Here is a 22,790-nt window from a genome sequence, read left to right as displayed (position 1 = left end):
AAATTCCTAACCTCCTCTCCTCACCCCACAGTAGAAGATCTATGTATGATTACTGACAATGACATTAAAACAGTGGGTTTCAGATGACATGCAAAGCCAAATTAGATGGAGCCCCTTTCTAGGTATCACAATATTCTCTTCTATGCTCTAATCAGGATTATTTATTCTGATCTACTACATGGAACCAAAATTATATTTTATTGAATTGTAGCAAGAGAACAACAAAATCATGTAGATTATAGGATAACACAAAGTTAAAAGAAAAAAAACAAAGCCTAAGTCTGATTTACTTTCATATTTTACTGCCTCCATGGACCCCTTGCCATAACCTCTTGACCCTCTTAAAGGAAACATGGTGCTCTATTTTCATTTTTACTTGGCCTGCCCTTATGTTATCAAATTTACTTTTTTCTACCAAGGCCTAACAATCCAATATTGAGACATACAGTCAGACTGTGAAATGACAACTTTAACACTAGTAGGAAAAGGTCTCAGCTAGGGTTAGGCAGCAATAGCCCATCCTAGGATTAATACCTTTTTGCAATATGGAACCTAGAACATGAATGCTCACCGTCAGTGACATAGTTCCTATCCTTGGCTTCATTAATTTTTCTGACACCCAGTTTCTCAGGCCATCTCCAGCACAATTTCCTCTTTGTAGATCCTCTGCAATCTAATGCACTCAGATTCTTTTTTTCCTGCTCTCCCTAACCTCATACCATAGGCAGCAAGTGGAGTCCTATGTATGTTTCTGTCTCCAGACTTTCTGTCCCAAAGGCATACTTTAAGATAAAAGGAAACAGCAAAGACCTAAGAACAAAACTAACCATACAGATTTAAAAAACCTTATATAAGACCACTAGAAACTAGTTGTAATATTGGATACAAATCTGCAGTTTGCCGCGAATGATCAGTTTCTCATTGGAGTCAATTGAGCAGAAACACGCAAATAAACTCATTGTTATGTGGGAAAGTTCCACCACATTCTAGGAGTGCCATGATATTACATCCACTTTTCTCTAGTCTGCAGTGGTTTTCCCTGATAGGTTGATACTACTAAAGTGTCAAAGGTTTAGGTTCGTTTGTACTGCCAACTCTACTTCTTAAAGAGGGCAGTGATATTAATGACAATTAGTTTAGAAGCCCCAAAGGCCCAGTTTTTCACAGTTTAATTTTCCATGTTATAAAACTATAAACATAACCTTTCTGTTCCTAACCTTTTCCTCCACACAACCTGACTTTAGTCCAGAAAATAACTGGCAAACCACCCCTTGAAGATTAATGTAACAAGACTAAATTTTAGTCCGTCTGCCTAATCCTTCTGAATATCTAAGTTTTAATCTAATTGTAATTGGTGAGCCTCTATTGGTACCTCAGGCCCCTAGCTTGGGATTATACCTGATACCTCCTGATCATACATACGTGTGGTCCATTCTATCACCAAATCTGTTTAATTATTACTACTGTTTACTCCCCATCACTATCTTATCACATTGGCATCCTCTTGTCCTGATTTTTTTGGTTCCTAATTCTATTTTATTAAGCTCACATGACTGCCTCTTGAGAAACCTGTATGCAGGTCGGGAAGCAACCGTTAGAACTGGACATGGAACAGCAGACTGGTTCCAAATAGGAAAAGGAATACATCAAGGCTGTATATTGTCACCCTGCTTTTTTAACTTATATGCAGAGTACATCATGCAAAATGCTGGGCTGGATGAAGCACACGCTGGAATCAAGATTGCCGGGAGAAATATCAATAACCTCAGATATGCAGATGATACCACCCTTAGGGCAGAAAGTGAAGAAGAACTAAAGAGCCTCTTGATGAAAGTGAAAGAGGAGAGTGAAAAAATTGGGTTACAGCTCAACATTCAGAAAACGAAGATCATGGCATCCAGTCCCATCACTTCATGGCAAATAGATGGGGAAAACAGTGGAAACAATGGCAGACTTTATTTTGGGGGGCTCCAAAATGACTGCAGATGGTGGCTGCAGCCATGAAATTAAAAGACACTTGCTCCTTGGAGGGAAAGTAATGACCAACCTAGACAGCATATTAAAAAGCAGAGATATTACTTTGCCAACAAAGGTCCGTCTAGTCAAGGCTATGGTTTTTCCAGTAGTCATGTATGGATGTGAGAGTTGGACTCTAAAGAAAGCTGAGTGCCGAAGAATTGATGCTTTTGAACTGTGGTGTTGGAGAAGACTCTTGAGAGTCCCTTGGACTGCAAGGAGATCCAACCAGTCCATCCTAAAGGAGATCAGTCCTGGGTGTTCATTGGAAGGACTGATGTTGAAGCTGAAACTCCAATACTTTGGCCACCTGATGCGAGGAGCTCACTCATTTGAAAAGACCCTGATGTTGGGAAAGATTGAGGGCAGGAGGAGAAGGGGATGACAGAGGATGAGATGGTTAGATGGCATCACCGACTCGATGGACATGGGTTGGGTGGACTTCGGGAGTTGGTGGTGGACAGGGAGGCCTGGCGTGCTGCGATTCATGGCGTCGCAAAGAGTCAGACACGACTGAGCGACTGAACTGAACTGAACTGAAGTTTACTGTGTATGTCTTTATGTTAGCATTAGAAAAAACAGAGAACTAAGGAGGTGGAGGAAGAGAAGAGAGATGAGGTATGTGATGGAATAGACATAATGCACCCACACTTGAGTCTCAGGGAGCAAGGAGCTGCAACAGATCAAGAGGACTAAGCCAGAGGCCTTGAACCTGTGTTCTTTCCTGTAAGGTAAAGAGGTGTGGCGTGGGTGGCAATGGGCAGAGCCATACCAGATGGTATTCTAGCTGTGTTTTCTTGTGTTCTGGCTTGGAATTGTCCTGCTGCTGCTGCTGCTGCTAAGTTTCTTCAGTCGTGTCCGACTCTGTGCGACCCTATAGACGGCAGGCCACCAGGCTCCCCCATCCCTGGGATTCTCCAGGCAAGAATACTGGAGTGGGTTGCCATTTCCTTCTCCAATGCATGAAAGTGAAAAGTGAAAGTGAAGTCGCTCAGTCGTGTCCGACTCTTCGAGACCCCATGGACTGCAGCCTACCAGGCCCCTCTGTCCATGGGATTTTCCAAGCAAGAGTACTGGAGTGGGGTGCCATTGCCTTCTCCATTGTGTTCTGGCTTGGAATTGTCCTAGGCTTAGCTAAAGGTATCTTAACTTGTGTATTTGTGAGGAATGAGATAGCAGCTCTGGGTCATGTGCATAGTTCTTCATCTTAGCTGATTTTTATAATAAAGGGCTATCCAGAACATTTGCTGTTGAAAAGACTCAAGTGATTCTGTAGTTCTGTAGTCTAGGATGATAGTGGGCACAGGAAGAAGAGGCAGGCAGGAATTTACACTCTATAATGCACACATTCTCTCACCTTTATTTCTTGAAACTACCTTGATACTGAACTAGTCAGTTTCTTTCCTTCAGCATCCTTGTACCCCACGAGCCCTCTGTAAATGAAACTGACTGCAATTACTCCTACCTCAAAATCCTTTTCTAAGAAGCCTGGTCTGAACATCAACACCATTTACCATCATACACTACTTCCCTTTACCTAACCAATTCATCAAAGTTTGGGATTTATAAAAATTATCCTGAACCTAATTTGGTTTGTTGAGGGTTTATAAAAGATGATAGGTATGTACGTTCCATCACGAGGTATTTTATATGCATGGATTATTATTCAAGTTTGAGGGGAACAGGACATCAGCAGAATGGATGGCCATCAATGTTTGAGAGCTGAAAGGCCCCAGGCCAAAAGAAAACTTCTCCACTGGCCTTTCTTTTAGATCATGAGAGATTGATTTACTTTGGATGAAAATGCAAATATCCTTAGGGAGTAACAGATCACATCATTAATACTATATGGTAAACTAATTTATCATCATTTGAAAACCAATAACCTCAAATGGTACAAGTAAAGCATTTTTGAGTGGGGACAGGGGAAAAGAACAGATCTAGATCCTAGAAGGAGTAATGCTACGTGAAAGGGGAGTCAAAGTATTGCCTATGAGGAGAGCCCAGGACTAAAGTGAGATCAGAGGAGGAACTGGAAGAGCATGAATGATTAACTTTGCCTACTTTACAATTTTAGCTTAGTCCTGAGAGGTTGCAAAAGGTGAGACTTTTACTACAGACAAGTAAAACTACAAGAGTAGAGGATTCAAGCAGCACTCTAGTGTAATTATTTAAATATTAATTTAAAATAACACATTCCTTTATTAGCTTTCTTAGATACTTACCTAATGGGTGAGTCGTGAATGAAGGCGACTCCAGGAGCTGCAGATGAATTTTTAGAGAGAAGAAGAAAATTACTATTTGTTGGTATCCTTCACAGGTACTTATAAAATTGTAATTAAGGCTGTGGTTTTTCCAGTGGTCATGTATGGATGTGAGAGTTGGACTGTGAAGAAAGCTGAGTGTAGAAGAATTGATGCTTTTGAACTGTGGTGTTGAAGAAGACTCTTGAGAGTCCCTTGGACTGCAAGGAGATCCAACCAGACCATTCTGAAGGAGATCAGCCCTGGGATTTCTTTGGAAGGAATGATGCTAAAGCTGAAACTCCAGTACTTTGGCCACCTGATGCGAAGAGTTGACTCATTGGAAAAGACTCTGATGCTGGGAGGGATTGGGGGCAGGAGGAGAAGGGGACGACAGAGGATGAGATGGCTAGATGGCATCACTGACCCGATGGACGTGAGTCTGAGTGAACTCCGGGAGTTGGTGGTGGACAGGGAGGCCTGGCGTGCTGCGATTCATGGGGTCACAAAGAGTTGAACACGACTGAGAGACTGAACTGAACTGAACTGAATAGGTCTTTTTAAAAAAAAAAACTTTATTTATTTGGCTGTGCTGGGTCTTAGTTGCAGCCTCAGGATCTTCCATCTTCGTTGTGACATATGGGACTTTTTTACATCTTTTTTGTTTTTGTTTTTTTTTTTTTTTTACTTTTTTACTATGTTACAGCATGTGGGATCTCGTTCCCTGATCAGGGATTGAACCTGGACCTCCTGCATTAGGAGCTCAGAGTCTTACCCACTGGACCTCCATGGAAGTCCCTTAAGAGGTCTTTCATTCCCTGCTGTCAACACTCTTTTTAAATCCTCCAGGGACTACCAGACAGGCATCAAATACCTTAAGATTTGGGTGACTGCCTACCTCATCAGCCTCATCTATGGTCACCATTCTACATATATTCTCTGCTCCAGAAGTACTGAACAACACACAGTTCCTCTGCCTTCACTATTTCCCTTGTCACTCATGTCCCTTTTAAAAACTTCCCATCCTTTAGGACTCATTCGGCTTGTGTCACCTCCTTCAGAGAGCCTTCCTTTATATCTGCCCAGATAGACAGGCGTTCTCTGTCAAGCTCCTGAAGCGCCCTATACATCCCTCTGTTATAGGACTTACTATGCTGTATTGTACTAGTTTACAGTGCCTGCCATATAGTAAGCACTCAAGAACATTTACTTGTTCAATTAATTCTTTAACATATGTGTTGGCTCAATGTTCATTCATTAGTCTTCCTGTCATTAATCTCTTCCCACTTAAATACTAACATGCTTTGTATGCCATCTAGCAAAGTTCCATAAGTGGATTTTAGTAACTATTTCTGGATAATGATACTAAAGCAAGTCTTCATGTAGAATATGTCCACAGGAATACTGGGATGGTGTATGTCAGTTATGCACGTGTGTGCGTGCTAAGTCGCTTCAGTCATGTCCAACTCTGTGCAACCCTATGGACTGTAGCCCACCAGGCTCCTCTGTCCATGGGATTCTCCAGGCAAGAATACTGGATTGGTTTGCCATGCCCTTCTCCAGGGGATCTTCCCAATTCAAGGATTGAACCTGTGTTCCCTGCATTGCAGGCTGATTCTTTACCTCTGAGCCACTGAGGAAGGCTGTCAGTTATGCACATACATGACTAAACAGTCTTAGACAATAAAAAGTAATGTTACCAATTAAAAGTCAGTTCAAAGTCAGGGTGAATAGCTATTGTTCTCCCAATAAATATAACGTGTATTTTGAATAATCAATGAATTCCAATGATCTGCATCAAAGTTAACTTCAATTCTGTGTACTTTCTTAAGTTTCTTTGTGTGTGAGTGTATGTTTGAGTGTGTACAGGTTTGAAAGGCAGGAGCTGGAATTAATAGTGCACATACATGAAAAAATAAGTGTGAAGATAATACTGTTGTAGTGTTGTTAAAATACGTCTACAAATTCTCTGATAATACTCTCTCCAACTGGTGGAGGCTAATTCTTTTCCCCCTCGAGTGTGGGTTGTACTTAGAGACTTGCTTCCAAGGAAGAGTGGAAGTGATGAGCGGAAGTCAGAGTGTGCTGAGACTAGGCTATAAAATATGGTGTGGCTTCTGCCCCTCTCTCTTGGACCACCCACTCTGGGAGAAGCCAGATGCCATATCATGAGGATACTCAGAGATGTATGCAGATGCCCACATGGTGAGGAACTGAGACCTCCCGCCAACAGCCATGTGAGTAAGCCACCTTGGAAGTGACTTCTTCAGTCCCCATCAAGACTTTAGATGACTGAAGCAGCCCTGGGTGACATCTTGACTGTAACCTCATGAGAGCCCCTGAATCAGAGCCATCCAGCTAAGTTGTTTCTGTATTCCTAACCACAGAAACTGTGAGATGATGTTTTTTTATGCTGCCAGGTTTTAGGGTGATCTGTTATTCAGCAAATAGTAGACCAAAAAATCAGTAAAGACATATAACAGTTGAATAATATAATCAATAAATAGAATTTAAAATTCATTTAGAGCCTTACAGCCTTTAAATAGAGAATATATATTTTTTGTATATCTATGGAACACTTTCAAAATATCAATCACATATTTGGCCACAAATAAAATGTCAACAACTTCAATGTGTCGAATATTTACAGGCTACATTCTCTGAATCTAACTTTAAAAATGTGACTGAAAATATGAATTTCTTGATAATTAAGAGACATACTTAAGGATAACTCTTAGATCAAAGATGGAATAAAGAGGAGAAAGTATAACCTACCTTAAAAAGAACATTTATATCAAACCTATGGGAACGGCTTTCATTATTTCCCATAGGTTTTGACATAAGGCGTTCCTTTCATTTCTTCTCCCATGCATCTATAACTGCCCCCTTGACTGCTCCACTTAGATGTCCCACTTGGATGCCCTCAGGCACCTCAAACTCAATATATTCAAAGCTGAACTAAATATCTGTCTTCCAAACTTGTTCATCTTTCTGTATTGCCTATCTATTGAATGGCACCACAATCCATTAAGTTGCCTGTACTAGAAATACGGGCGATGTCTTCAATTCATTCTTCTCCCTTATTCAATCAGTAGCCAGATCTCATCCATTTGCCTTTCTTAGTCTGAGTCAAATCTGTGCCCAGCTCTTCATCTTTACTGCCACTGACTTTGTTCAGGACTCATTTCTAGCTGTGACTATTATAATAGCCTCTTAATTGTAATAAGGGGCAGTGCGGTATTGTGGTTAGGATTGGTTGAGTAAGATAGACCTGGCTTTTAAAACCTTGGCTTTGCCACATGTTACGTGAAATCTTGGGCATGATAATTTACAACTCTGAGACTTAGTTTATTCATGTGTAAAATGGTAGGTAAAATAGTTTTGTTGTTCAGAGGGTTAAATGAAAGAATACGGTTTAGCATAGAACCTGGCACATAGTGAGTGTTCAATATGCTATTATTTTTATTGTCTCATTGTCTCAAGTCTCCTCACCTCTAATTCTGCTTTCCTTTTTTAGAAAAGGCAAATTCTTTCTTTCTTTCTTTTTTGGGTCATTTTTTGAAGTATAATTAATTTACAATGTTGTGTTAGTCTCAGGTGTACAACAAAATAATTCAGTTATATATATATATATATTATATATTTAATGTGTATAATATATATACACATCCCTTTTCAGATTCTTTTCCATTATAGGTTATTACAAGATATTGAATATACTTCCCCCTGCTATGCAGTAGGTCCTTGTTGTATATCTACTTCATATATAGTAGTGTGTACCTGTTAATCCCAAACTCCTAATTTACTCATCCCCCCAACCCGCTTTCCCCTTTGGTAACCAGAAGTTCATTTTCTATCTCTGTGGGTAGAAAAGGCAAATTCTGACCATATTAGGTTCCTGTCAACATTCTTTGATAGTTGTACTTCGATAATAGGATAAAAGGTAAATCTCCTGGCACAGCTTACCAGAATCTTAACGATCAACTGATACCTACCAGTCAAGCTTCATCTTCTGTAATTCTCTGACTTGAACTTTTAGCTAAAACAATTCTGAAAAAAAATCTGCATTTCCACAAACCCACTAGGCTCTAATGTATATATCTTGGTAAATGTATCCTTTCTCCTGGAAGTTCTCTTTCCATTTGTCTGCTTAGAAAATTCTCTCTTTTTTTCCTTATAAATTTATTTATTTTAATTGGAGGCTAATTACTTTACAATATTGTATTGGTTTTGCCATACATCAACATCTCGTCCTTCATGTCTGAGCTCATGTGGCATCTTCTGTAGAAGCTTCCTTGTCTCCCCTATGCTTCCAGTGGACTTTGTATTTGCCTCCTTTATTGCACTTATTATATTGTGTTGTGATTACTGGCATGACTGTTTTATACTACACTGTAAAATCCAGGGTAGGAACCATGGCTTCTCTACTTTGTTCAATAATTAGTATAGTGCATGGTGTGTAGCAAAAGCTTAGTAAATGTTAGTTGAATGTATTAATGCATCGCAGGATTTCCTTAATAGCTGTTGATAATGTTTACCTGGCTCATAGTTTAAGCTTGATTTCTTGGCCTTTTCCCCATTCAAATCAGCACGTGTCACCTATACATGCCACAAGAAAAATGAAAACAAAAAAAATCCTTAAAGGAGTTTTCAAAGAATCTGAACATCACCTATGTCTCACAGAAATTTAATATAGTGATTTTAGAAGTCTATTTATCATAAATATACATGTTTTATTTGGTTTCCATTACTTACATAATTCAAAGGCTTACAGAGTTCCTAGTATGCTAAAATTAATTAACTGAAGAGTGAACTGACCAGCATGGAAGGTAATCAGTTGAATAGCTTAAAAGAATATGTGTGGGTTTTAAAGAAAGTTAAGCACAGGGGGAATGCTGTGAGGGAGCTGGAAAGCAGAGAGCAGCTTTTCTGCATATGTGGGATGTGGCTCTGTCAGTTGGCCAAGAGCTCTACCTGCTTAGGTAATCATACAGGAAGAGAAATCCAACAGAGTAGACTTTGTTTTTTCCTAGGCCTGAGAACTGAACACAAGCCACCAGAAGTCCATTTCTTGACACTGATGGGATGGGTGAGATAAGCTGGAAAATAGTATTGGATTTTGTTGCAATAAAAGTGGTCATATTATTTCTCAAACCGAATTAGGTATTTGTGACAATTTGATTTACTCGTATTGTCCAATGTATTTTAAAGCCTTAAAAAACAGATGGTCTAAATTTGTGTATTGCTTATTTTTTGGGTAACATATGTATCGATAGTATTATGTTTGCCATCTATCAGTTCAGTTCAGTTCAGTCGCTCAGTCGGGTCCGACTCTTTGCGACCCCATGAATCGCAGCACGCCAGGCCTCCCTGTCCATCACCAACTCCTGGAGTTCACCCAGACTCACGTCCATCGAGTCAGTGATGCCATCCAGCTATCTCATCCTCTGTCGTACCCTTCTCCTCCTGCCCCCAATCCCTCCCAGCATCAGAGTCTTTTCCAATGAGTCAACTCTTCGCATCAGGTGGCCAAAGTACTGGAGTTTCAGCTTTAGCATCATTCCTTCTAAAGAAATCCCAGGGCTGATCTCCTTCAGCATGGACTGGTTGGATCTCCTTGCAGTCCAAGGGACTCTCAAGAGTCTTCTCCAACACCACAGTTCAAAAGCATCAATTCTTCGGTGCTCAGCCTCCTTCACAGTCCAACTCTCACATCCATACATGACCACTGGAAAAACCATAGCCTTGACTAGATGAACCTCTGTTGGCAAAGTAATGTCTCTGCTTTTGAATATGCTATCTAGGTTGGTCTTAACTTTCCTTCCAAGGAGTAAGCGTCTTTTAACTTCATGGCTGCAGTCACCATCTGCAGTGATTTTGGAGCCCCCCAAAATAAAGTCTGACACTGTTTCCACTGTTTCCCCATCTATTTCCCATGAAGTGATGGGACCGGATGCCATGATCTTCGTTTTCTGAATGTTGAGCTTTAAGTCAACTTTTTCACTCTCCACTTTCACTTTCATCAAGAGGCTTTTGAGTTCCTCTTCACTTTCTGCCATAAGGGTGGTGTCATCTGCATATCTGAGGTTATTGATATTTCTCCCGGCAATCTTGATTCCAGCTTGTGCTTCTTCCAGTCCAGCATTTCTCATGATGTCGCTCAGAAAATACTTTTTTTCTGACTCTATAGTGAGGCATGGAGAAGGAAATGCCAACCCACTCCAGTATTCTTGCCTAGAGACTCCTGCATACAGAGGAGCCTGGTGGGCTGCTGTCCATAGGGTCGCATAGAGTCGGACACGACTGAAGCGACTTAGCATACATGCATAGTGAGGCAAGTGAAAAAAGTTATTAACTCCTGATGTGCAACTCGTATATTGTCTTAAGGTAGTTAAGATTCTTTCTTCAGATACTGAGAATACAGATTATGCATTTAACATAGGATATAGGAAAATGTGTTAACTTTTTAGAACAGGTGAGTCATTTAATACAGTGCTAACAGAGCCAAGGATGTGGGTTTGAGTCTGAAAGTGAATGACCAATTGGTGACCCACAGAGATGACAGATGCTGTGACCAGAGGCTGTACCCTAAATGTTTGTTGTCAATTTTTCCCACCATCGACTGAGTGATCACCGACCACAAAGGGGAGAGGGTGAGGCTGTATGTCTGTTTCTGTACAACCCATCAGCATGAGAAGAGAAATGATTCACGAAAGTCCAATATGTTGCTTCCTGTGTGAATGGGCTTGAAGCTTATCTTTTAAGAAGCCTACATACCTAAGAGCTAAGTGAGAACACTCACATTGTTTCTGGTAATTTCTATTAAGAATTGAGACAAGTATTCAAATTTTGGGTCTATTTAACACATTTAAAATCTCAGGCTCACCTGAGATTTTTCTTTTGTTAGCTTACTAGTTGTTACTGATATGTCCCTACACTTAGAGTATGGCAACGTTAACACAACAGATAGCCATAAGCATTGGAAGTCTGAAGTAACAGGATTCTTACTGTGGATTCGCATTTCAATTTTTTTTAAATAAAATCTTACTATAAGATGGTTAATTTCAGGGAATAAGACTGTTCTGAATTGTCATTTAATGAATGAAATTGTGTTATGTCAGTCTTGATCCTCATTCTATACTTCATTGTTTCTGTGTGTATCTGGGACAAAAGAAAAGTTACTTGCCTGTTGTTTTGAAGTATCCTGTAGACAGTATCTACAGATACTTGGTGTTTTCGCAGAAACACCTAGACTCTGAAGTGTAGTAATTTCTAGGGGAAAAAAAGAGGTAACTTTAAATATGAAAAAAATCATATAGTTCTCCTTGCTGGGCTGCCATAAAGTCTAAAATTACCATAATCAAGAATGTATTTATCTATGGACATTAAGGCAGTATCTCTGAGTATAAGAACCCTTTTTGTGAAATCCCCTGCTTACCAGCTTCCAGGGGCCCACTGCTGCCATTAGGGACAAGCCTCAACTCCCTGGCTCTAAGTTACTTTGCCAGCTAAACTTCTCACCACTCCCCTGCCCTAGAACAAACTGTTCTGCACTTCATTCAGTAAGCAAAGGGAAACCACAGAGGACTTTTGGGTAGAGGAATTATATGTTCAAAGCTGTATTTCAGGAAGGTTACATTCACAGCAAAATGTAGGACAGATCAACAAGAAAAAGAAATGGGAGACTAATTATTACAGTGCTTAATGGCACAGGAAGCATGAATGGAAAAGAAGGGAGTTATGAGAGGATTTAAGGAGGCAGACTGGACTGGAGCAAACAGCAAAGAGTCAAAAATGACTCAGGTTTTGTGCCTGAATAAAGTTAGGAGGAACAGAGCGCTGGTTTGGGGATGAATCTGGTTTTGCACATGTTGGATCTGAGGTACTCATGGGCCGCCCAGGTGAAGATGTCCCAGCGCTGCTAGTAAGTGTGGAGGTTACGCGTGGGAATCTTTTATGGAGACAAACAGAGACTTAGCTAATCTCTAGTCCAGCCCTGGGAGATGGGAAACAGGATGGATTTTTATGTCTGGGGAGAAAAGATGGTAAAAGAGACCTTCCTGGGGAGAAATCTCTTCACTGGGACTCTCTAATGGCTGCATTGTCAGGAACTTACAGAGGCAGTCACAGCAGAGACTCTAACTTCCTCACACCTTGTCGATTCCAGAAGGCCTATTCTCCCAGCAATCACTTAAAAATGTGATGCTTCTATTTACAACCATGAATAATTCTTCTATCTTCCTTTATCAAATTAATCATGGATTGTATAATCAGAGAAAAAAGCATAACTTGGAAGACTATATGACAAAATGAATTATTTAACCAAAAGATATCAGAGCAATTATAAATACTGTTCATTTTCTTACCTCCATCATTTGAAGGATATGACATCCTAATGGTTTCTCTATCTTTCTGTATGGTTTAACATTCAAGAAAAAAATTAATTAGTAATTATTCTTCTAAAAGACCCTTCTGCTGATTCTAAAGCAATCAGAATAATACAGTATCTTGTCTCCCCTTCCCCTCATCTCTACCTCTCTACTAGGTGCTGGTCTCAATGCTAATACATATTATTAACCTCTCACTGGATATCTTTTACAGGTACCTCACTTTAACTAGTTTAAAATGAAGCTTATATCGTACCCAGGTACGCGATCTTTTCCTGTCTTTTCAAACTTGCTACTTGTCTGTCTTCCACATTTTGGTTATAGGTATAATAATCCTATAACCAATAATAATAATCCAGTGCTCCATTCCAGAAAGCATAGACTTGTTCTGTTTATTTCAGATAAGGCTAGTTTAATCCAGTCTAATGTCTATTGAGTACACTGCCTGGAACTAAGATACATAATTCCTGACCTCAAGAAGCTTATCACCCAGTAGAAAAGACAGACAAATATGATGGAGGATAATGAGTTCTGAGATAGAAGTAGGCCTCAGCACTATGAGAGCATACAGGACCGGCACACAAAAGTTAAATCATCACCATCGTTGTCATCTCCTTTTCTCTGGGTCCACACATCTGTTGAGTCACCAAATCCTGACATACTCTGACTCTGAAATATCTTAAATCTGTGGCCTCTGGTCACCCTCATTGTCACAGCCTTAGTTCAGGCCTTTATCATTTTTATCTGGACTATCCCAGTAGACTCAAAACGATCTTGCCTCTAATCTCCTCTATGTAGCTATCTCACACTGCAACTAGAGTATCTTTTAAAACCCAAATCATTTTTATCTCACATCCTACTAAAAAACCAGCAATGGTTTTCTACTACTGAGAAAATAAATTCATACTTCAGCAAGGGATACAAAGTTCTGGCTTCAACCTACCATTTCAGTCTCTTCTGTTCCACTGCTCTGGTTTTGCTGGCTTGAGTTTTCATGCTTTCACTTAACACTGTAAGCCTGTCTGCAATACTGCCTCACTACATCCTCACATCTATTCATCTGCAAACTTCCCACTCATGTTTCAAGACCTAATTCAATGAAAGTGAAGTCGCTCAGTCGTGTCCGACTCTTTGCAACCCCATGGACTGTAGTCTACCAGGCTCCTCTGTCCATGGGATTTTCCAGGCAAGAGTACTGGAGTGGGGTGCCATTGCCTTCTCCAGGGGATCTTCCTGACCCGGGGATTGAACCCAGGTCTCCTGCATTGCAGGCAGACATCTGCTTTACCCTCTGAGCCACCAGGGAATACTACAATTCAATGAAGCCCTCCTTTTATAAAGCTTTTTTAGATTTCTCTAGGCAGGGCTATTTCTCCACACTTTCTGTGCTTCATATTTTATGCAAAGCAAAAGTCTCCTCGCATTTGACTGTAAGGACTTTCGTTTGTGTGTCTGATCCCTGGACAGTGCATCCCCAAGAGCAGGGATGTCTTTTCTATCTTTGTGTCCTATGTCACCTACTTTCCCCTTTCCCCTTCCTTCTACCTTTCCCTACTTTCTACTAGGACCCGGCCCACAGCAGGTTGTCAATAAACATTAGCTAGCGTCATCATCATCATTATCATCATCAAATATTTGTTAGTTTCTGCTCAACTACCTGGTACATTTAGCATAAAGCTGACTCAGAACCTTCTCTACCAGGAAGACGGTTCAGATCTGTGTAGAACTCCATTATTTCTAACCAATCAGTACCATGCCCAGTGAATGGGGATATTCCCTAGAAAGAAAAATTAACCAGATAAATGAGTGGCCAACACAAAGCACCTGAGACATAAAGCTTTCTACCTTTTGTTCTGCTGTGTTACTCTGTACATCATGTGGAGAATGCAACAAGGTTGATCTTCTTCCGGGAGTCTTTACAGAACTATACAAATGCTGGGATGGTCCTATAGGCAAATGAAAGAGAAATCATTTAATTTTTAAATTTGATTGAACTGTAACTGAAGTACAATAAACTGAACATATTTAAAATGTACCATTTGGCTTTGGCATATATATATATATATATATATATATATATATATATATATGTATGTATATAAACCGTTGAAACCATCACCACAATCAAGGTAAACATTTACATCATCCCCAAAAGTTTCCTTGTGCCCCCTTACAGTTCATCCCTCTCTCCTCTCCTATCTCCCAGGCAATCACTGATCTGCTTTACTATAAATTAGTTTGCATTCTCTACAGTTTGCTATAAATGGAATCAAACAGGGGTTGTACCACCCTTTTTTTTGTTGGGGGAGGCTGGTGATCTGGCTTCCTTCGTTCAGCATATTTTGATATTCATCAATATTGTTGCCTGTATTAATACTTTATTCCTTTTTATTTCTGAGTAGTATCCCATGGTATGGATACACTAGTTTACCCATTTGCCTGCTGAAGGGCATTTAGGTTGTTTCCACTCTGACTATAATGCTGCTATGGACATTGATGTTGTCTTTATCTGAACATATATTTTCATATCTTGTGGGCACCTACCTAGGAGTGAAATGACTGAATCACATGGCAGATGTAGTTTAACTTGAGCTGCCAAAATTTTTTCCACAGTGGTTGTACCATTTTACATTCCCACCTGCAATGTCAGACAGTTCTAGCTGCTTCAAGTCCTTGCAAATACTTGGTATGGTCAGTTACTTCAATTCTACTAGACATTCTACTGGGTGTGTAGTGGTATCTCATTGTGGTTTGATTTCTATTTCCCTAAGGAATAAAGATATTAAACAGTGTTTTGTGTGCTTATTTGCCATCTGTGTATCTTCAGTAAAATGTTTGCTCATGCCTTTTGCCCAAGTTTATTACGTTGTCACATTACATGTACTACGTTTTTCTATATTTTACACTTTTTTTTACAGTGATCATGCCTTCTAGATGTAGGTCTGGAGACCACCTTTTGTTGTACTCACTTTTGGGGCTTGAGAAATGAGAAACAGCCATTATGCAACAGGGCTATTTTTTAAATTTTATATTACTTTTTCATTTCTGACTAAGTATAAGATCGCTACCCTCATCTTTCATAGGCTTTCACTTACCTGGGGGTGGAGCTAGGGAAGGAAGGGGAGGTTAGAATTTTTAACAGGACAAATGCCACGATGAACACCCAGGTAATAATATTCAATATCTGTCATCCCCCAAAATGATGACACAACCAAGACATTATGCCTTGCAAGCCATGCAGTTGTCTCAAGAATTTCGTTAAATTTTATCTTCCTTTTTGTGTAGAAACATCCTGGAATGCTTGAGAAAATTCTTCATAGTGTCATGGAGATACCCTTAGCTTACCAAATAAGAGTTATCTGGGCTCAGGAAGAAAAAGGATATGACTTTAGGAAAGTTAGAGGGAAAATGTCCACTCCTTTAGCAGCTCAGAAATGGTGGGAAAATGGGAAGGTGGTGAGAGTGACTGGAGACCAAAGACATCAGACAGGGCTTCACATTTTGCTTACGCTGGGCCTTGGTGCTTCAGATAACTGAGGCTAACAGAGAGAAAAGAAGAACTATTCTCAGCTCTCTGTTTAAGACTCTAGAAAGAGATTTCCTTGGCTACCCCTACTTTGACTCTTCCTCCTCACTGGGGTCATGGACCCCAAACTTTGTAATACAGTGTGGTCAGGCAGAGCAAGGCTCTCGCCAAGGTTTTGCTTTCTTTTTCTTTCAGTTTCAAAACAGTTCAGCTTTACTGACATATATAATCAGTTCAGTTCAGTCGCTCAGTCATGTCCGACTCTTTGCGACCCCATGAATCGCAGCACGCCAGGCCTCCCTGTCCATCACCAACTCCCGGAGTTCACTCAGACTCATGTCCATTGAGTCAGTGATGCCATCCAGCCATCTCATCCTCTGTCGTACCCTTCTCCTCCTGCCCCCAATCCCTCCCACCATCAGAGTCTTTTCCAATGAGTCAACTCTTCACATGAGGTGGCCAAAGTACTGGAGTTTCAGCTTCAGCATCATTCCCTCCAAAGAAATCCCAGGGCTGATCTCCTTCAGAATGGACTGGTTGGATCTCCTTGCAGTCCAAGGGACTCTCAAGAGTCTTCTCCAACACCACAGTTCAAAAGCATCAATTCTTCGGCACTCAGCCTTCTTCACAGTCCAACTCTCACATCCATACATGACCACTGGAAAAACCATAGCCTTGACTAGATGAACCTTTGTTGGCAAAGTAATATCTCTGGCTTTTGAATATGCTATCTAGGTTGGTCATAACTTTTCTTCCAAGGAGTAAGCGTCTTTTAATTTCATGGCTGCAGTCACCATCTGTCGTGATTTTGGAGCCCAGAAAAATAAAGTCTGACACTGTTTCCCCATCTATTTCCCATGAAGTGATGGGACCAGATGCCATGATCTTCGTTTTCTGAATGTTGAACTTTAAGCCAACTTTTTCACTCTCCTCTTTCACTTTCATCAAGAGGCTTTTGAGTTCCTCTTCACTTTCTGCCATAAGGGTGGTGTCATCTGCATATCTGAGGTTGTTGGTATTTCTCCCAGCAATCTTGATTCCAGTTTGTGCTTCTTCCAGCCCAGCATTTCTCATGATGTACTCTGCATATAAGTTAAATAAGCAGGGTGACAATATACAGCCTTGACGAACCAGTCTGTTGTTCCATGTCCAGTTCTAACTGTTGCTTCCTGATCTGCATATAGGTTTCTCAAGAGGCAGCTCAGGTGGTCTGGTATTCCCATCTCTTTCAGAATTTTCCACAGTTTATTGTGATCCACACAGTCAAAGGCTTTGGCATAGTCAATAAAGCAGAAATAGATGTTTTTCTGGAACTCTCTTGCTTTTTTGATGATCCAGCGGATGTTGTCAGTTTGATCTCTGGTTCCTCTGCCTTTTCTAAATCCAGCTTGAACACCTGGAAGTTCACAGTTCACGTATTGCTGAAGCCTGGCTTGGAGAATTTCGAGCATTACTTTACTAGCCTGTGAGATGAGTGCAGTCGTCCGGTAGTTTGAGCATTCTTTGGCATTGCCTTTCTTTAGGACTTATATAATAGACACATAAAATTGTAAGATAGCTAAAGTGTACATTGTGGTGATTTGATAAATATGTGTACTGTGAAAGGATTTCTCCCCCCTTCCATTTAGTTAATTAACATCCATCACCTCACATATTTATCATGTTGTTCTTAGCAAATTTCAATTATACAATACTTTTTTTTCAACTATAGTCACCATGTTATACATCAGATCCTCAGACCTTATTCATCTTACAGCTGAAAATGTGTACCGTTTGACCAACCTCTCCCTATTTCCCCTTGAGGTTTTGCTTTCTTAAGCCACTCTTGATTCCCATGTGGTATACACATGGCCCAGGAAGGGCTGAGGGTCTAGCTGGGAAGCTCGTCAAGGGGAGTCACTGGGCTGGGGGTAAGAGGGCCCCTCCCAGAGTGTTATGGAGCAGGCAGTCAGGACTCAGGTGGAGTGGGAAACGCAGAGGGTTCTACTAAGCCCAGCGAGACCAGACCATGAGTCATTGCAGTGATGGCCAATTCAACTGTGAATGATGACAGGCCAAGCACTATCTCAGTGGAGATAAGGGCATGTCTCTGAAGACCAGAGGAGGCAGAGAACAGTCATCCAAGCAGCCTTACTTTATTCTGCCTCCATGGGGCTATGGAAGCCAGTGTTCTCCAAAAGTCAATGTGCGTGTCATGCACTGGGGTCTTGTGAAAATGCAGGTTCTGATTCAGTAGTGGGGCAGTGCCTGAGACTGCGCTTTTATAATAAGTGCCTCAGTGGCCCATACTGCTGACACTTAGAGGAGTAAGAACATAAGCCACACCTCTTGCCCCAGACAACACCTTTGGGAAAGAAGCACAAACGACTATTTTAGTATTTCTAATTATTTCAATTACTTTTTTGTCCTTGGTGTGACTTCTGGCGACCGGCAGTGATACTCGTTTTCTTGATCTTTGGATAAGAAGCTTAAAATAAAAAAAAAAAAAATTAATAGTGGTGATGACAAAGTTATTCAAGACAGATTCTATTTATCCTTTTATGCCCACTAGGGGGAGAACCATATCCTAATCTGTATATGGGGAGAAATTGGAGAGGGGACGTAGTAGGTCTCAGTGGGAGGCAAATTTGTACCCCAGAGGACAATGGAATTGGGACATGTCTGGAGACATTTTTGGTTGTTACAAACCAGGGAGAGGGATTTCTCCTGGCATCTAGGGGATAGGGGCCACGTAGGATGCTACACATACTACAATGCACGGATGGTCCCCATAATAAGCAATTATCCAGTGCAACATGCCAAGTGGCAAGGTTAAGAAACCTTAGGATAGATGTGATGGGGAGGGAGGACAATCACTTTTATAATATTATCTTGTATAGTTAAAGCTCTCCTGGGCAGGGGGTAGAACTGTCTTCTGGCAAAAGGGAAAAAACTCCATCCCTCTGTCCTGCTCAAGAAGAGCATGGCTTTTTCTTTGTGTGAGGATGCAGACCAGCATAATACCTGTGCTAGAGACCCTGGAGGCCATGTGCTGGAGACCCCACAATGGCCATGACAATTCTTGGTTGTGCCTCAAAAATCTGGCTGAGGCAACCATACATATATACACCTGATTTGTGAAAAAGCTGACTGCCGTTCCTGTTTCTAATCATTTAGAAACAGACAAAAGGATTCTAAACTATATGTGTGCTAACTGGGTTTTCATTAGAGTTATGTGTATTCCTTGGTGTTGACATGGTAAAACATGATGTCTTTGTTACAGTGATAAGTCAATTTCATATGTGAAATAGACATCTTCATTCTCCTGTCACCTCTGTAATACTGTGAACATCAAGTTCTTTTACGTTTTCTTTTTCAAAAAGCATCTGAGGTGGGCACTGTTTAAGATGCCTACCTGAAACTTTCCTCCTACTGGAAGGGGAAGTTAACAGTTGAAGATGGAGGGAGAAAGCTGGCTGCTAAAGTGATGTACTGTCTCAGAGGCAGAAGGTTACACCCTCATCTCACTGAACTGAACTGTGAGCTTTAGTTACTCACTCTTCCTTCACAAACTTTTCATTCCTTCCTCCCTCTCACATTGTGTTTACTGACTGGTCCTTTTTAAAAGTTCTCTTGAACCCATGCTCTTGCTCATTTCTTAAAAAGTGAAGTCTTTTCTGCTTCCCTTTAAAACTTCTTTTTATCTGGTTCTTTTCCCTTCTTTCTCTTTTGTCCCCCCTCACACATCTTGTCTCCTGTCCTCTCTTTTCTTCCTTTTTATTATTTAGCGATCCACTTTTTAAAAGTTTTTCATTCCTTCTCTTTCCAACTCTCTACCTTTCGTGTATTGACTTTTCACTGGTTTCTCCTTTTCCACATCAGTTCTATGTGTGTATGTATGTATGCAGGGATGTATGTATGTATGTATGTTTCTACCTATCATCCATCTACCTATCTGCGGTACCTACCTATCCCTCTACCTACCTAGCCATCTATGCATCTATCTTGTCTTCTTTTTTAAAAAACTGACTTCTACTTTTTAAACCCATCTCCCTCCATCACACACAATTGTACTTGGCTTTATTGGTTCTCCCCCTCATTCTCACATTGTCTTTTTCTGCTTTTTCTCACTTTCCCCTACTGACTCATCACTTATAAACCTCTTTCCTTTCTTCATTATTTCTTACTTCTGTTCCAGCATCCTTTCTTCCTATCTTTCTTCCTCCCTTCTTTATCTTTGCCCTTCCCACCCTCCTGTCTTCCTTCCTCCCATCCTCCTTTTACTCTCTTTCTGCTGGCTCCCCTTTTATTTTTTCCTATCTGCTCTAACTCTCTCATTCTCTTTTTCATGCATTCCTTCTTACTGGCTTCCACTTTTAAAATTATATACCTACCTAGCTACTTACCTATCATCTGTACAACTGCCTACCTACCTATTCAGCTCGCAACCATTTATCTTTGTCTTTATTTTTGTCTTTGCTTTCCTGACTCCTACTTTTACAATCTGTCCCCCGCCACACAACTGTTTTAGGTTTTTTGTAGGAAAATGGTTCCTATATTTTCACTCTTACATTCTCTTCCCTTCTTTAGCTGTCTTCCCTACTGACTCATCCTTTATTTTTAAATCTTTATTTATTTTTGGTTGCGCTGGGTCTTTGTTTCTGCTTGCAGGCTTTCTCTAGTTGCAGCAAACAGGGCCTACTCTCTAGTTGCGGTGGGCAGGCTTCTCATTGCAGAGCCAGACTCTAGGGCATGAGAGCTTCAATAATTGCAGCTCACAGGCTCTAGAGTGTGGGCTCAGTAGTTGTGGCACATGAGCTTGGTTGCTCCACGGCATGTGGGATCTTCCTGGACCAGGGATCAAACCTGTGTCCCCTGCACTGGCAGGTGGATTCTTATCCACTGAGCCACCACGCAAGTTCCACCCTTTGTAAACTTATTGCCTGCCTGCCTTCCTCCTTCCCTCCCTATCTCCCCTACTTCCTGTCTTCCTGACCTCCTCCTTCCTTTCCTTCCTTCTCCTTTACTTCCTTCCCCGTCTCTTCCTCTTTATATGCATTTTTTGGGGTTTCCTCTTTTAAACCTGTTTCTCTTCATATTGACTTTTAAAAACTAGATCTTCCACATAAAAATCCTGTCTACTTACCCATCTGTCCATCAACCTACCAAACTACCTAGCTGTTCTCCATTCATCTTTATTTGTTTTTAACTGAGTTCCTCTTTTTTAGAGCTTTCTCTCCTCACTCCCTACAGCCTCCCTTTCTTCTTCCCTCCCTCCTGCCTCCTCTCACTTTCTCCTGTTTCTCTGTATTCTCCTCACTCCATTCCTTCCGTGGCCTCTGTCTCTCTTCTTTCCCCGCCTGCATGCATGTCTTCCCCCTCCCCTCCCTCGCTTCCTCCCTTCCGCCATCCCTTCCTCCCCTCTTACTGTGCACTGCCCCTTCGCCCTTCCCTCATGTCTTTCTTCCTTGCCCCTGCCTCCTCCTTTCCTTTCTCCATCCATCCATCCACCCACGCTCGCTCTCTCATCCTCTTTCATTTGCTTCTCTCTCCTTCTGTCCATTCCTGTCTCCTTCCTCTTCCCCCCCTTTCTCTCTCATTTCCTTCTTTCTTCCCTTCCTCCTTCCTTCCATTCCTATTTTGCTTTGTTTATATTACTCCTTTTGCAAAACATTTTCTTTGTTTCCTTCTCCCTTTCTTTATACATTTTGCTATTATCTTTACTACTGCTTTCTCCTTTAAAAATCTGTTCTTTCTACCTATCTACCTACCTAGCTGGCTGGCTCTATATCCAGCTGTCAATCACTCTTAAATTGACTCCTACTTTTAAAACTTTTTGGCCCGTGAGACATTCTTGCTTTCTTTCTGTCTCTGACTCTCGTTTTTTCTTTCCTTTCTGTCTCCCATTCTCGTATTTTTCTCTAGTTTACATTTTCTTATAATTTTATTCCATTTGAAACCTCTCCTCTTTTTGCTTTCGTATGTCTTCCTTTCTTCCTTCGTTCTTTCCTTCTGTTATTCAATTTCTGTTCATCATTTTTTTGTTCCCTTTCTGTATTTCTTTCTTCTCTGTTAGCCTCCCTGCCTTCCTGTTTCCCTTTCCTACTTTACCCTACCCTATCCTGTCCTGTCCATCTTCCCTTTTTCTTCTATTCTCTGTGTACTGGCCCCTTTGAAAAATATTTTTTACCTTCTTTCCCTTTCTCTTTTTCTATCTTTTATGTACTGACTTTTATTTATTTTTTAATATAAATTTATTTATTTTAATTGGAGGCTAATTACTTAACAATATTGTATTGGTGTTGCCATACATCAACATGAATCTGCCACGGGTGTACACGTGTTCCCCATCCTGAACCCCCCTCCCACCTCCCTCCCAGTACCATCCCTCTGGGTCATCCCAGTGCACCAGCCCCAAGCATCCTGTATCATGCATCAAACCTGGACTGGCGATTCATCTCACATACGATATTATACATGTTTCAATGCCATTCTCCCAAATCATCCCACCCTCGCCCTCTCCCACAGAGTCCAAAAGACTGTTCTACACATCTGTGTCTCTTTTGTTGTCTCGCATACAGGGTTATTGTTACCATCTTTCTGAATTCCGTATATATGTGTTAGTATACTGTATTGGTG

General features: G+C 40.9%; 1 protein-coding gene across 23 annotated transcripts in view; it reads right to left on the bottom strand.

Annotated features, from left to right (window-relative positions):
* Positions 1–22,790, bottom strand: part of LOC147341525 (fibrous sheath-interacting protein 2-like) — a 142,079-nt gene that overhangs the window by 23,921 nt on the left and 95,368 nt on the right. For 17 of the 23 annotated variants that reach the window (XR_015159843.1, XR_015159845.1, XR_015159844.1 and 14 more), the window contains 6 exons: positions 18,571–18,639; positions 14,492–14,592; positions 12,626–12,671; positions 11,446–11,531; positions 8,798–8,858; positions 4,242–4,278 (listed from right to left, as the gene is read on the bottom strand). Coding sequence is in view for 20 of the 23 variants with exons in the window: in XM_086389728.1 (XP_086245854.1) it covers positions 4,242–4,278; positions 8,798–8,858; positions 11,446–11,531; positions 12,626–12,671; positions 14,492–14,592; positions 18,571–18,639 (400 nt within the window). In the remaining 3 variants the exon portion in view is untranslated. The remainder of the gene's footprint in view (positions 1–4,241; positions 4,279–8,797; positions 8,859–11,445; positions 11,532–12,625; positions 12,672–14,491; positions 14,593–18,570; positions 18,640–22,790) is intronic. The other 6 variants (XM_086389729.1, XM_086389733.1, XM_086389735.1 and 3 more) reach the window with 1 other exon arrangement.

Source organism: Bos grunniens, chromosome X, assembly GCF_055505025.1.
Source record: "Bos grunniens cultivar Pamir isolate PY7600 chromosome X, Bosgru_T2T1.0, whole genome shotgun sequence".
In the NCBI taxonomy this organism is placed as follows: Eukaryota; Metazoa; Chordata; class Mammalia; order Artiodactyla; family Bovidae; genus Bos; species Bos grunniens.
Note: the sequence above shows the minus strand (reverse complement) of the source record. Positions and strands in the feature narration are given on the sequence as shown.